This window comes from Triturus cristatus, chromosome 5_1 (genome assembly GCF_964204655.1).
Source record: "Triturus cristatus chromosome 5_1, aTriCri1.1, whole genome shotgun sequence".
Classification (NCBI taxonomy): Eukaryota; Metazoa; Chordata; class Amphibia; order Caudata; family Salamandridae; genus Triturus; species Triturus cristatus.
This window is the reverse complement of record NC_140587.1, coordinates 57,897,144-57,912,414: the sequence shown is the minus strand read 5'-3', so window position 1 is coordinate 57,912,414 and position 15,271 is coordinate 57,897,144. Positions and strand designations below refer to the sequence as shown.

Genomic DNA, 15,271 nt, shown 5'->3' with positions numbered 1-15,271 from the left:
CCGGTATTAGCCCACCTACATATGGCCCTAAATCTTAAAAAATTCATATCTTGACTTCTACTCACTAGATGTTTGTTGTTTTGGCCTTTTTTTTTTCTCCCCGGAGATTTATATAGCGTGAACTTGACCCTAAGGTATCGGAGTGCTTTACATGAGCACCGGTTGCTTACACAAGGACACATTCATTTTCGTTAGGCAAGGGGAGATTAAGCGATTTGCCCAGAATCACAGGATGTTAAGCGTCAGTGCTGAGACTCGAACCCGGTTCCCCAGATTTCAGATCGACCACCCTAACCGTTAGGCTACATCCTCTCTCCCGGTCTTGTTTTACTCAGATAAATATATTTTCTAGGTTTCTAAACCTTGTGGTGTTTGCATTGAGTTACTGTAATTTAAGTGTTACACAAATACTTTAAACATTGCCTGTTAATTTAAGCCTGACTGCTCTGTGTCAAGCTACCAGGGGGTGAGAACAAGTTAGTTTAGAGTGCGTATCTGACTTACCCTCACAATAGTGGTGGTACCTACTTCGTTGCAGGGATTCTGTTTGGGAACAGACATATGCCTGAGATCACAGTATGTCAGTATGTAGGAACTGAGTCAACATACCACATCAGTAGGTATGTACCCCAATCCAGACTAGCTCATAGGGCCTCACCTGCACTCCTAACCTTCCCAGAATAGCAGCTGGGTTAGCACCCAACACAACACTCTAATCCCCTTAGGGAACCGCGGTAGGAGGTCATAACCTTTTGTTTGCTTACTCATGCATGTCCACAATAAACAGAAGAGAGACAGGAAAACAGTTTACAATTTTCATTGAAACTATCGTACTCTATTATGAAGCAACTGCATTGCAATTACAAATCTTAGTAATGTAATTACTGCACACAATGAAAAGACCTATCATGGGTATTGCCTAGCCTCTCAATAATATAATAAAATCCTGGCATTTGCTGTTAGCTGGTCTGCATCTCAGACTGTTCAAAGCTGGTTGTCTGGTTCCGGGACTTCTTCTCTGCTCGAAATCCTCTCTATTTTCAAAATTGCAGGTCTCGGCTTATATGATAAGAAATGCCCTACTCGTAAACAGTAGCTGGGTCTCTTCTATTGTGTCTAGGTGTTAGTGTCTGACTACAGAGAATAACAGGGCACAATGTTATAATGCAGACTATTTCTAAAATGTTATTTTGCAATATGTCCAAAGCAAATGTAGCCTGCAATATGTGCAGCGAGCACTGTTGGGCTAACATAATAGAAAGCCACAGTGGGCCCTATAGGGGACACTCGACAATTGGACTGGGCACAAACATCTGCCAGCTAGAGACCCTAATTCTAACAGCACCTATGGGCCAGCCAAGTGCAACTAGATGACCACAGTTGGTGTTTAGTGCTTTTTGGTGCTATTTGTATCCTTAAAGTGAAAAAAATTGATGACTATAGTTTTCCTAATTGAATCTTTGTTGTTGTTGTGCCATTTTATTTATTAAAATAGTCTCTATTTTTCTAAATTGATGTGGGATGTTTCTTGCGTTGTGTTTTGATTTTATTTCTGTTTTGATACTGCATAAATACTTTAAACTTTGCCTCTAGGATTAGGCTTCCCTGCTGTGTGCCATGGCTACTACAGGCTGAGCACATGGTAATTTAGAGTCTTTAGTGAGTGACCCCAAAAATTACTGTGCTTATTATCTGCCATGGGTACCTACACCCCTCAACTAATACGCTAGATTCCTAAACTTATAATGAAGATGTATTGATTGGATCTTTGAAAACACTTTAAATCTATTGCCCAGACTAGTAGTTACATTAAAAAGAAATTGGAGATGCTTGGAAATAGACTTTGAAAGGTGAGGGTAAAATTATATTTCAAATAAATTTTATATTATTGATCGTAAAGTTAGTTTATATTTTAAGAGAGGTTTGGGGCTTATTAGACTAAAAATGAGTACACTTCTTTGAGTTATATTGAATGTGATGAAACCAGTAAGTATGCAGTTTGATCATTTAAAATGTATCACATTTTAATAGTGAGTCACTCAAGTGTTTAAAATAATTCACTTTAAACGTGTTTGGAAATGGAAGAAAACATTTTGCTGAAGAAAATGATCTAAGAGTATTTACTTATCAGTTGTAGTGTAGGGCTGATGTCGAGTAGAATAAGTTTCACATTTTGTAATCAACACATGATATGAGTTTATCGTCCCCACTATATGCTAGTATCCCTGTGATGCAACTTGGCTTGCAATGTGACTTGTATTACTAATAAATGCAAATGTTTAGTACCCATGAACGTCAATGGTCTCAAAAGAAATTCAAGAGTATTGACAAGAGGTCATTGTAATCTACCGAGCCAGGCAAGTGAAAGACTGAGTGGAGTTCCAACTGCACCAGTGATGTGAAGGTATGCATGATAGTGAAAGGATGAATCAGTGAGGAAGGTATCCATCATGGTCATAGGATGGACCAGCGATGTGAAGGTTTGCATCATGGGAAAAAGATGGACCAGTGACAAAGGCATGCATCATGGTGATAGGATGGACCAGTAACCCAAAGGTATGCATCATGGTAAGAATATGGCCCAGTGAGGAAGGCATGCATCATGGTGATAGGATGGACCAGTAACCCAAAGGTATGCATCATGGTGAAAGGATGGACTAGTCAGGAGAAGATATGCATCATGGTGAGAATATGGCCCAGTGAGGAAGGCATGCATCATGGTAAAGTGATGTGAAGATATGCACCATGGCGAAAGGATGGACAAGAAATTGGAAGGTATGCATCTTGGTAAAAGGATGGACCAGTGGCATGAAGGTATGCACCATGGTAAAAAGAAGGGCCAGCGATGAAAAAGTATTCATCATGGTGAACAGATGGACTAGTCATGTGAAGGGTTGCATTTTGGTGAAAAGATGGACCAGTGACATGAAGGTATGCACCTTGGTGCAAGGATGGGCCAGAGACGTGAAAGTATGCACCTTGGTGAAAGGATGGACTAGTCATTTGTAGGTATGCATCGTGATGAATGGCTGGACCAGTGACGTGAAAATATGCATGATGGTGAAAGGATGAACTAGTCAGGTAAAAGTATGCATTATGGTGAAGAGCTGGACTAGTCATGTAAGGGGTCTTCATCTGGCTTCTGCAAGGATGAGAGAAGATGCTCAGGCAAAGGAGAACATTAAATGAAAGTATGGTGAGTTAACAGCTTGTTATGTGTTGAATTTCTTTTTATGACATTTTATTGCCTGCAGAGTTTGTGTATCATGTGTAGGAAAGATGTTTTGGGTGTGTTTCTTCATAAATCAGCCCTAATCAGTTACTGGATGTGATTTCCCACAAAAAGGTTTGTTTTGTTCTGTCACTTGCTAACAATTGACAAAATAGATGCTAGAAAATGTGTTTAATCATTGAAGGGTTTTCACTACAACATTTTTGTAAGAGTAGTGTCTGGGAAAAAAATATGATATCGTTTTTTTTATGTGTACAGTACACAGGGGAGCACAGAGCCACCCTCTCCGACTAGTGTCAGGGTGAAACACTTCAATGTATCTTTTGTGTATAGCTCTAGTACTACAGGGAAGCACTGAGCCACCCTAGCAGAGGAATGTCAGGATGCAATACTTCAATATACCTCCTGTGTAGATCTCCAGTGGTAAAAGGAGGCACAGACCCTCCCTAGTAGAGGGGAGTCAGGGTAAAATAATTCAATCTACCTCTCTGTATCTCTCTAGTAGTCAGAGGTGCACATAACCGCCCCCTCAGAGGGGAGTCATGATAAAATACTTCAATGTACCTCCTGCGTCTAGCTAACATAGTGCAGGGAGCACAACACTCTGGGCCTGGCCTCTCGTCTGGGCCAAGCTCTGCACCAAGTTCTGCAAATGCCCAGCACCCCCTCCCAGAGAGGCTGCTTGAATAGGGCTGCTATGTCATGTCTTCTGCTTCACAGAACCAAGAGTCAAGAGTCAGGCGTGACTGCCGCTCCATTCAGGCAGGTAGAGCTTATTTGTCCAGGAACTATCTCTGTACAGTCCTACTGGTTTAACCAAAGAGGCCTACTTGAACACTGACTTTACCTGCGATACAGGTCACCCAGGCTGCTCACCCCGTACACAGAGCCTTCGCTGCCGACTTCAATCATGGAGAGTTTTCCGTCGACGAGCTGCTGCTTGCCACTTCTGCAAGCACTTCGCTTGGAGCCAGGACGGAAGTAGATGCTCTCTGTGGCATTCACGCCCCAGCAGCCCTGAGGGCCACAGCTGTAGTACTTCAGCTTGCCTTTCAACTTGGTCCAGGGCAGCTCTGTGTGATTCTTCACAGCCACTGTGTCATTGTGACGCAGGCAAAACACGTCATTGTTGCCACTGACAGCAACTAGATAACCCTCTCCACCTGCATCGAGCTGCTTTACCTTCTCTGAAAAGGAGTGGAGAAGAGAACGAGTGAGTTACAAGTGAAGGTTGCAAACCTTCACTAAACATCTTCCAAAGCAGAGAAGGATTCATCATTGTGGGTAGGAGGAGATGATAACCAAGTCTCAGGGAGGGGGGCTGTAAGTCCCTCCACCAACCACATGTTGCAGGAATTTCCCATTGAATATCACAATTTCTGAGGTCAAGAATATTGATCTGCACATACATCAAATCGAAACCTCCAGCATATTGACAAAGCATTCATAGATGGGGAAGCATCGATTTTCTATTTATAACGTTATATTTACTTACTTTGAAGATCTGTTGGCATTTGATATTGTGGAGCTGACATAAATACAAGTCAGTCATTTGACATACACCATGTGAAGTGAATTAATGAATGACTGAATGAGTACATTTTATTTGTGTGATTACTTAACATCCTTACAATGTAAAAGGGAGAAGAGGCAGAAGAATTAACAGATTTAAAATCAATTTCAAATACAAAAATGCTCTATAAAATAATGTCAACTATTTGATGTGTAATACATTAGTGTCTTGTGGCTGAATAATGTTTCTTCTTTGTGGCGAAGTTCAGACCGAGCTACTATGAGGATTCTGCTATTGTCATTGGGGGTCTTCAGTTCATTGCCAGTGCTTTGCAGCCCCCAGGCTGCTGTGGAAAGAGCAGCATGTTATGGTCAGAATGTCTGGGCTGCCCTATGTGGGACATGTGGGGTCACAAATGCCCATGGTGGTTTTGGGCCCTGTCGAGGATGAAAGACCATGTAGGAAGAGGGGCCTAGTATCGCGAGACTCTCTTGGATGCTGATATCTCTCGGCCATGGCCTTTCTGTCCTTCCGAAGGGAGCGAGTGTTTGGTACAAATTCACCAACATTAGCCATGTCTAAAAAACGGACTGATGTGGATAAAACATGTGAAGTGAGAGCAACCACAGAATCAAAGCTATCTGGCTTCCCACTGTACATGCTTGAATTTACTCACCACCTTTGTAAATCATACTGAAGAAAAAGTTGGTACATCACAGTGTAAAACATTCTGAAATGTTTAAAAATTAGGCATGCCAACTCAGGAAAAACAGTAGTAATGACATGCTGCAATGAGAGCAATACGTTTTGATTTATAGTCAAACTATGGCAAGACATATTTCTATTCAATTCATTTGGGTGATTTGGACTGGTTTTGAAGAATATCAACAAATGAATGAATATATAATTATCCCAGTGATTATTATAGGTGCAAGTATATTTTAATGGTATCTTTCATTTTGTGTTTTCCTGAGATATCTGTGAGGGCACCATTTATACCTTACAGAAGTGATAGCTTTTCCTTTATCCTGTGGCATACTCCCCTACTTTCAAGAATGGATTGAAACATGTCAACCAGAATGCCAGAGAAACAAATGAACATGACTATTTCCATATTTTGTGAAGAGAAACATTGTAATTTTCAGTTACTTTTCACTGGGAAACAGCAGTTCAACACTTTTCAAAGGCTTGTGTTGTGGTCGATATCACTAACAGGATGCCACAAGTGTGTGCATATTTTATAACACTTTACAGCACTTCATGCGTACCACCTAACTTGCAACGTTATTGAGCTGACTGCTTGCAGCATAGTGTTGTCTATGTTTTTTCTTTATCTGAGTTTGTGCTTTTCGATGAAAATGAAAAGATATTACGTATGATTTAAACATCGACTTGTGTTATTTGTAGGCACCTTGAAGTTTGAGTGTTATCTGATATTGTTGCTTTCCATCAATGAAATAAACACAAAGGGGCATATTTACAATCCCCTTGCACCATCCTTGGGTCACATTTTGTGACGCCATGGTGACGGAAACTTCCAAATCATATTTATGAGGCCACGCGAAGCCCCTTCGCTTGGCTTTGAATGGTCTCAGAGATATGAAGTAATGCAGTGTAGAGGAAACCGCTGCGTTGCCTTACGCTGCTCTGGAGAGGCGTTCCATGTAATGTCCATGTTTGTCAATGCTTTTGTAAACCTGGGAATGCATCCCACTCTTATGCCTCCCCAGGTGCGGTGTATCGAGGAGAATATTTTTTATTTCTGCTTGTTTTTCCTCTTTCTGTGTGTGCAGCACACACAGAAAGAGAAAAAGCCTCACTGTGCCTCTTCCTCCACAAAAACAATCCTGAATGCAATGGGGGCACCCTTGCACCATTAGTGGTTGGCACTAGGCTGCTGAAACGGCACCAGCATAGACAGAATGGACTGGAATGCACCGTATGCCATATATATGGGTATTCCTGCCCTTTCACTTTGATGCAGGGCAGCACAGCAAGGTAACTCCAAAAAGGTGCCCCTGAATTTGTACGAAGTTGAATATTTATTTGTGAAATCTAACTGATCAAAGCTTTACACCAAGAAGAGATCAGACAGTGTCATATTTCAGCAGCTGTTGGTGGTATGACCTTCTAATAGTAGAATTGGATGATGAGAGTATAAAAGTGGGTCATATACTCAACAGACAGCCCATTGCTGAGATCTAAGATTTGGACTGGTTGAGAGAGCCCTACCCTGACCAATCATGAACGTGTTACTGCTTTATAGGCCAATGTTCAAGAACAATTATATTGTGGTCCAAAAACACCTGGGTTGCAAATGTGGCTACATGTCAACAGGGTTCGACTCCTTCACTGGCAGCTGAGTTGGTTTTATGGTTATTAAACATGAAAGCTCACAAAATGTACATATTTTCTAAATGTTATCTTGGGGCTGGAAATGGTGTTTTGAAGCAGCAACAGTCATAAAGTCACTAAGGAATAAGATTTAGGGGCATATCATCAAGGGAAAGCAATATATTTATTGCTGCTTTAGCGTCCGTTTTTGGGCGAAAAGCAGCGATAATTCTATTTTGTATCAAGACAGGCGATAAAATTATTGCCGCTTTAGCGGCAGAAAACTGCCGCTAAAGCGGCGATAATGGGCTTGATATTATGCTCTATGGATTTTCAATTGAAGCTCAGGTTAGATGTCCTTCGCATCTAACATGGGCTGGAACTCCCACTTTGCATCTCATTACAGATGCAAAGCTGGGCGTTCAGAATTCAGGCGCTAATTCAAGGTTTCACGCGATAGCGTGACCTTGCTGATTAGGCGATAAAATTATCGCCGCTTTCCGTCCGAAGACGGATGCTAAAGCGGCGCTAATTATATCGCCTCCTTGATGATATGCCCCATGCAGAGTTAGATTTAGACTAGAATTAGAGATATAGACTTAGAGTTATAGAGGTAGGGTTACAAAGTTAGGGTTATAGAATTCGAGAGTTAGTGTTATTGCGCTAGAGGTATAGAGTTACAATTAGAAAGTTAAAGTTAGGGGCATATTATCAAGGACAGCTAAAGCGGCGATAATGGGCTTGATAATATGCCCTTGAGAATTCCAATAGAAGTCCATGTTCTGGTGTGAACATGGGCTTCTATTGGAATTTTCCAGGGCATATTATCAAGCCTCTTAATGCCACTTTAGCGGCAGTTTTCTGCCACTAAACCGGCGATAATTTTAACACCGTCCTTGATAATATGCCCCCTATTGAGTTAGAGTTACAAAATTAGAGTTAGAAATAGAGTTAGAATTATGGAGTTAGGCTAGAGTTTTAATTATAGAGTTAGAGTTAAGCTGAAGTTAGAGTTATGGGGTTAGAGTTATAGAGTTAGAGTATTAGAGTTAGGGTTTAGGAGTTGGGTTATAAAGTTAGAGTTAGAATTATGGAGTTAGGCTAGAGTTTTAATTATAGAGTTAGAGTTAAGCTGAAGTTAGAGTTATGGGGTTAGAGTTATTGAGTTAGAGTATTAGAGTTAGGGTTTAGGAGTTGGGTTATAAAGTTAGAGTAATAGAGTGAGGGTTATAGAGGTATGGAGCTATAGAGTTATGGTTAGGCTACAGTTAGAGTTACAGAGTTAGATTAGGGCTAAAGTTATAGTGTTAGAGGGGCATATCAACAAGGGCTTTATCTCTGCTTTTTTGGCTTTAAAAGCCAAAAAAAGGAGAGATAAAACTAGCGCCCTATCAACAACAGGGTGCTAACATGCAAATTTGCATGCTAGCGCCCTTTTACTCTACGTTTCCCCTTGCATCTCTAATGAGATGCAAAGGGGGCGTTCCAGAGTAAAGTAATAGGAGAAATGTCGCTAAGCGACATTTCTCCTATTATCAAGAATGTCGCTAACCCTGTTAGAGACAAAAAAAGCAGCGCTAACCGCGGTTAACGCTGCTTTTTTACGTCTGGTATTTTTCTGACTTAGCCATGATATCCTATGGAAGGAGGATATCATGGCTAAGTTTGTGAGTCCCTATCAACAAGCTAACGTGAGATTATCGCTGGGTTTCCAGCGATAATCTCACGTTAGCCTGTTAGCGTGAGAATTTTTATCGCTATTGAGATAAGCGTTGCTAATAGCACGCTATCTCAGTGATAAAAATTCACGCTAGCCGGCGATAATTATTCTAGCGCTAAGTGCGCTTAGAGATAATTATCGCCGGTTGTTGTTGATATGCCCCAGAGTTAGGGTAGAGGTAGGGTTAAAGAGTTAAAGGGGAATATTATCAAGGAAACTGCCGCTAAAGCGGTGATAATGGGCTTGATTATATTCCCTGGAGAATTTCAATAGAAGCCCATGTTCTGGTGTTAATATGGACTTCTATTGGAATTCTCAAGGGCATATTATCAAGCCCATTATTGCCTCTTTAGCAGTAGTTTCCTGCTATCTCTGGAATTTATCGCCCGGTTAGCGTGTTATCAACAATGCGCATCGCCAAGGTTGATAAAAATTCCAGAGATAGTGGGGATATCGCCTTTTTCCATGGTGGAAAACGGCGATATCCTAGATGATAGGGCCTGTGGTCTTAGCCACACAATCCACCCCCCATGTTAGGTATGTCTTAGTCAGGAATTTAACAGACGTTAAATTCCTGCGTTAAGGCATACGTAATGTGATTTTAAATATCGCTCATTATGATGAAGAAGGTGGGTTGGCGATGTTTTCCCAAGGGAGTCTTGTCAGGCACGCCTCCTTTGCATCTCATTAGCGATGCGATGGGAGGAGTGCTGACAAGGGGCGCTATTGCCAGTAAACTGTTGCTAACAGCTGTTAGCGACAGCTTGCTGGTTGGACGATAAAAATATTGCGGCTTTAGCGGCAAAAAGTAAGGGTTAAGGAGCTAGAATTAGCGTTACATTCAGAGTTAGAATTATAGAGTTAGAGTTATAAAGTTAAAGATATTGAGGTAGAATTAGGCTAGAATTAAAGTTATAGATTCAGAGTTATAGAATTAGAGTTAGCTTTATAGGGTAAGGGGCATATTTACAAGGACTTTAGCTCTGCTTTTTTGGCTTACAAAGCCAAAAAAGCGGAGATAAAACCAGCGCCCTATTTATAAGAGGGTGCCAACATGCATAATCGCATGTTAGCACCCTTTTTCCCATTGCCTCCCTTTGCATCTCCAATGAGATGCAAAGTGGGCGTTACTGGGCGTACCCCGGATGGACTACCTTGCAAATATCGCTAAAATTTACATTGCGATATTTACAAGGCAGCCCACATGATTTTAGCAGACGTTATATTTTGGAGAAAACTGACGTTTTCGCCAAAATCTAACCTCTGCTAAAATCCTGACTTGGACATCCCTAACATAGGGGGTGGATTATGCGGATACAACCCTGTGGGTCGTATCAGCAAGGTTATCGCCGTTTGGCAGGGAACATCGCTGGAAAACTAGCGATGTTCCCTGCAAAAGGGCAATAACCTCGCTATCTCTGGAATTTTTATCGCTGTGGAGAAATGCGTTGTCAATAACGCGCTACCAGGGCGATAAATTCCCGCGATAGCCTGCGATAATCTTATTATCCTAAGCAGGGCCAGCGATAATTAATTATCGCTGGCCGTTGATAATATGCCCCTTAGTTTTATAGAGTTAGGCTTATAGAGTAAGAATTATAGTTCGAGGTATACATTTGGGGGCATATTATCAACACAGGCGATTAAATTATCGCCGCTTTAGCGGCAGAAAACTGCCGCTAAAATGGCGATAATGGGCTTGATAATATGCTCTATGGAATTCCAATTGAAGCCCATGTTAGATGTGAGGGACATAAATGTGGGAATTCCATAGAGCATATTATCAAGCCCATTATCGCTGTTTTAGCGGCAGTCTTCTGGCGCTAAAGCGGCGATAATTTTATCGCCTGTCTTGATAATATGCCCCTTAGAGTAAAGAGTTAGAGTTATAGAGTTATTATTAAACAATTCAGGGCATATCATCAAGGGCAATATCGCCGCTTTAGCGCCACTTTTTGCCGCTAAAGCGGCGATATTTTTATCGCCTTATCAGCAAGCTGTCGCTAACCGCTGTTAGCGACGGCTTACTGGCAATAGCGCCTGTGTCATTGTCGCTTTGCATGTCAGCGATAATAATCGCCAATGACATTCAAAGTAGGTGTTCCCTCTGAAAACAACCCTGGAAAAGTCGCTAACCGCACATCATCATACCGGACCCGGACCCTGATATCCATAGACTTAGCTATATTTATAATGGGAGGTGGATTCTAAGCCTAAGTCCACATCTCCCTAGTATTTCCAACGATGCTCCCCCATTACGCCGCTATCGCCGGAATTTTTATCGCCCTGGAGATAAGCATTGATAATAACGCGTTATCTCGGCGATTAATTCCGGACATAGCCGGCGTTAGACAAATTCGCGCTATGTGCGCTCTGCGATGTTTATCGCAGTTTGTTGGTGATATGCCACTCAGTGTTACAGATTAGAATTCGATCTATAGAGTTAGAATTACAGAGGTAGACTCAAAGATACATGTAGAGAAATAGGGGCATATTATCAAGAAACGGCGTAAAATGATATATATATATATATATATATATATATTCCAATAGAAGCCCATGTTCTGGTGTCAACATGGGCTTCTATTGGAATTCTCAAGGGCATATTATCAAGCCCATTATCGCTGCTATCGCAGCAGTTTTCTGCCGCTAAAGCGGCGATAATTTTAATGCCTTGCTTGATAATATGCCCCATAGTTAGGCTAGAGTTAGATTTATAGAGGTAGAGTTATAGGGGCACATGCAACAAGCTAGGTAATTGCGATTTTTTAATAGTGATTATTAAGGATTCGCTATTAAGGAATCGCAATTGCCTAGGCATGTAGGTTTCACTAAAATATTAGCGATTCCTACAAATTCCTTAATTGCAACTCGAAATTAAGGAATTGCTTCCCATTCATTCCTATGGGCCTAGAGGCCCATGGGAATTGCATGCGCAATCTGTGAGTACCAAATAGGTACTCGCAAATTGCGCATGCAAAAGGACACCCTGATGCACCCCTGAAATTTGCATGTCACCACATATGTGCAACATGGAACTTTGAAAAAAGCACTTTTGTGCACTTTTCAAAGTTTAATCAAATTACCATCAACTTGGAATTGATGGTAATTTGCAATTACGAATTGCGAATCTACCCGTTCGCCACCGTTTTTTCCGTTGAAGCATGTGGCCCATTGAGTTAGGGTTACAAAGTTAGGGATTGGGGCATATTAACAACGGTTAGCGATAATTATCGCTGGCCATGCTTAGCGATGATAATATTATCGCAGGCTATCTCTGGAATTTATCGCCCTGGTAGCGCGTTATTAACAACGCGTTTCTCCAGGGTGATAAAAAATCCAGAGATAGCGAGGTTATCGCCCTTTTGCAGGGAACATTGCTGGTTTTCCAGCGATGTTCTCTGCAAAACGGCGATAACCTTGCTGATACGACCCACAGGGTTTTATCAGCATAATCCACGCCCTTTGTTAGGGATGGCTAAGTCAGGATTTTAGTAGACGTTAGGTTTTGGAGAATTCGGCCGTTTTTCCCCAAAATCTAATGTGTGCTAAAATCATGTGGGCTGCCTTGTAAATATCGCGATGTAAACATCAGCGATATTTGCAAGGTAGTCCATCCGGGGTACGCCCAGTAACGCCCACTTTGCATCTCATTGGAGATGCAAAGGGAGGCGTTGGGAAAAAGGGTGCTAACATGCGATTATGCATGTTAGCACCCTCTTGTAATTAGGGCGCTGGTTTTATCTCCGCCGTGAAAATGGGCTTCTATGGGAATTCACAAGGGCATATTATCAAGCCCATTGTCGCCGCTTTAGCGGCAGTTTTCTGCCACTAAAGCGGCGATAATGTTATCGCTGTTCCTTGATAATATGGCCCAAATTCTATAAAACTAACTCTATAATTCTAATTCTATAACACTCAATTTATAACCCTTATTCTGTAACTCTAACTCTAACTCTAAAACTCTATGGGGCATATAATCGACGGCCAGCGATAATGATCGCTGGCCGCTCTTAGCGGTAAAATGTTTAACTCCGGCTATTGCAGATAATTATCGCCATGCTAGCGCTGTATTAACAACGCTCAGCGCAATGGCAATAATTATCCTAGCAATAGCGATGATTTCCATTGAACATCGCTGGTTTTCCAGTGATGTTCCATGGAAAATGGCGATACCCTTGATGATAGGGGGCTGTGGTCTTAGCCACACAATCCACTCCCCCATGTTAAGTATGCCTTAGTCAGGAATTTAACAGACGTTAAATTCCTGCGTTAAGGCATACTTAACGCGATTTAAAAAATCGCTACCCTTCCTTGATAATAATCGCGAAGCTGCCTTCGTGATATTTTCCCTGGTTGGTTTCACAGCCACACCTACTTTGCATCTCATTAGCGATGCAAAGTTAGGCATGCTGGAAATGGGGGATAAGTCAGCAAAACACGCGCTAGTGTGTCCTTGCTGATTAGGCGATAAAGTTATTGCAGCTTTACGCCCGAAAACGGACGCTAAAGCGGCGATAAGTTTATCTCCTGGACTTGATAATATACCCCTATAACCCTAACACTACAACCCTAACTCTAACTTTATATCTCTAACTCTATAACCCTAACTCTAGAACTCCACCTCAAACTCTATGGGGCATATCATCAAGGCGCTGCGCTAAAATTATCGCCGCTTTGGCGTCCGTTTTCAGGCGAAAAGCGACGATAATTTTATCGCACTATCAGCAAGGACACGCTAACGCCTGTTCCTATGCCTCTACGCCGGTTTCCCTAACGCCCATCTTTGCAACGCCAATGATATGCAAAGTGGGCGTACCCTGCTAAACTAACGTGGAGGATGTCGCTAACAGACATTTCTCCAATTAACAAGCTAATCGCTAACCTGTGTAGCGATGAGAAAAGTAGCGCTAACCGCGCTTATCGCAGGTTTGCTTAAGCCTGCTTTTACACTGACTAAGCCATTATGGTCTATGGGTGGTGGATCATAATGATGAGAACACCCTGCCCTATCATCAACGTATCGCCTATCGCTGTGCGATTATCGCTGGATTTCCAGCGATAATCGCACATTTTGCAGCTATCGCTGGATTTATTATCGCATTGGAGATAAGCGTTACTGATGGGACGCTATCTCTGCGATGAAATCCAGCGATAGCCGACGATAATTATCCTCGCGCTAAGCGCGCTTAGCGATAATTATCACTGGCCGTTGCTGATATGCCCCTATATTTCTATAACTTTAACTCTATAACCTTGACTCTTTAACCCTAACACTATATCCCTAACTCTATAACGCTACGGGGCATATTATCAACGGCCAGCGATAATTATCGCTAACCGTGCTTAGCGATACATTTCTTGTTGCAGGCTATCTCTGGAATTTATCGGCCTAGAAGCGCGTTATTAACAACGCGTTTCCGGCGATAAAAATTCCAGAGATAGCGAGGTTATCGCCGTTTTGCAGGGAACATCGCTGGTTTTTCAGCGATGTTCCCTGCAAAACGGTGATAACCTTGCTGATACGACCCTGTGGTCGTATCAGCATACTCCACCCCCTATGTCAAACATAGGTAAGTCAGGATTTTAGCAGACGTTAGATTTTGGCGAAAGCAGCAGTTTTCGCCAAAATCTAACGTCTGCTAAAATCCTGTGGGTTGCCTTGTAAGTATCGCGATGTGAACATCAGCGATATTTGCAAGGTAGTCCAACCGGGGTACACCCAGTGACGCCCCCTTTGCATCTCATTAGAGATGCAAAGGGAGGCGCTGGGAAAAAGGGTGCCAACATGCGATTATGCATGTTTGCACCCTCTTGTAAATAGGACGTTAGTTTTATCTCCGCTTTTTGGCTTTTTAAGCCAGAAAAGCAGAGATAAAGCCCTTGTAAATATGCCACTTAGAGTTAGGGTTATGGAGTAATATTTAGAATTAGAGCTGGATTTACAGACTTGGGGGCATACTATCAAGAAACAGCGTTAATTTTAACGCCGTGCTTGATAATATGCCCCCACGAGTTAGAGTTATACAGTTAGAAATATATAGTTAGAGTTATAGAGTGGGAGTTATACTAGAGTTAAAGTTATAGCATTAGGGCTAGGGTTAGGTTAGAGATAGAGGGGCATATTATCAAGGACGACGTTAAAAGTATCGCCGGTTTAACGGCAGAAAACTGCCGCTAAAGCGGCAATATTGGGCTTGATAATATGCCCTGGAGAATTCCAATAGAAGCCCATGTTCACACTAGAACATGGGCTTCTTTTGGAATTCTCAAGGGCATATCATCAAGCCCATTATCGCCGCTTTAGCGGCAGTTTTCTGCCGCTAAACCGACGATAATTTTTAACACGGTCCTTGATAATATGCCCCAGAGTTGTAGTGTGAGAGTTATAGATTTAGGGTTATATAGGGGCATATTTTCAAGAGCTTTAAAAGCCAAAAAAGCGGAGATAAAACTACCACCCTATTAACAA

At 41.9% G+C, this 15,271-nt stretch overlaps 1 protein-coding gene across 1 annotated transcript in view; it reads right to left on the bottom strand.

Moving 5' to 3' along the window:
• Positions 1–15,271, bottom strand: part of LOC146830169 (fish-egg lectin-like) — a 114,453-nt gene that overhangs the window by 64,219 nt on the left and 34,963 nt on the right. Inside the window, exon 3 of the mRNA XM_085604020.1 lies at positions 4,080–4,419. Within this exon, the coding sequence (XP_085460146.1) occupies positions 4,080–4,419 (340 nt within the window). The remainder of the gene's footprint in view (positions 1–4,079; positions 4,420–15,271) is intronic.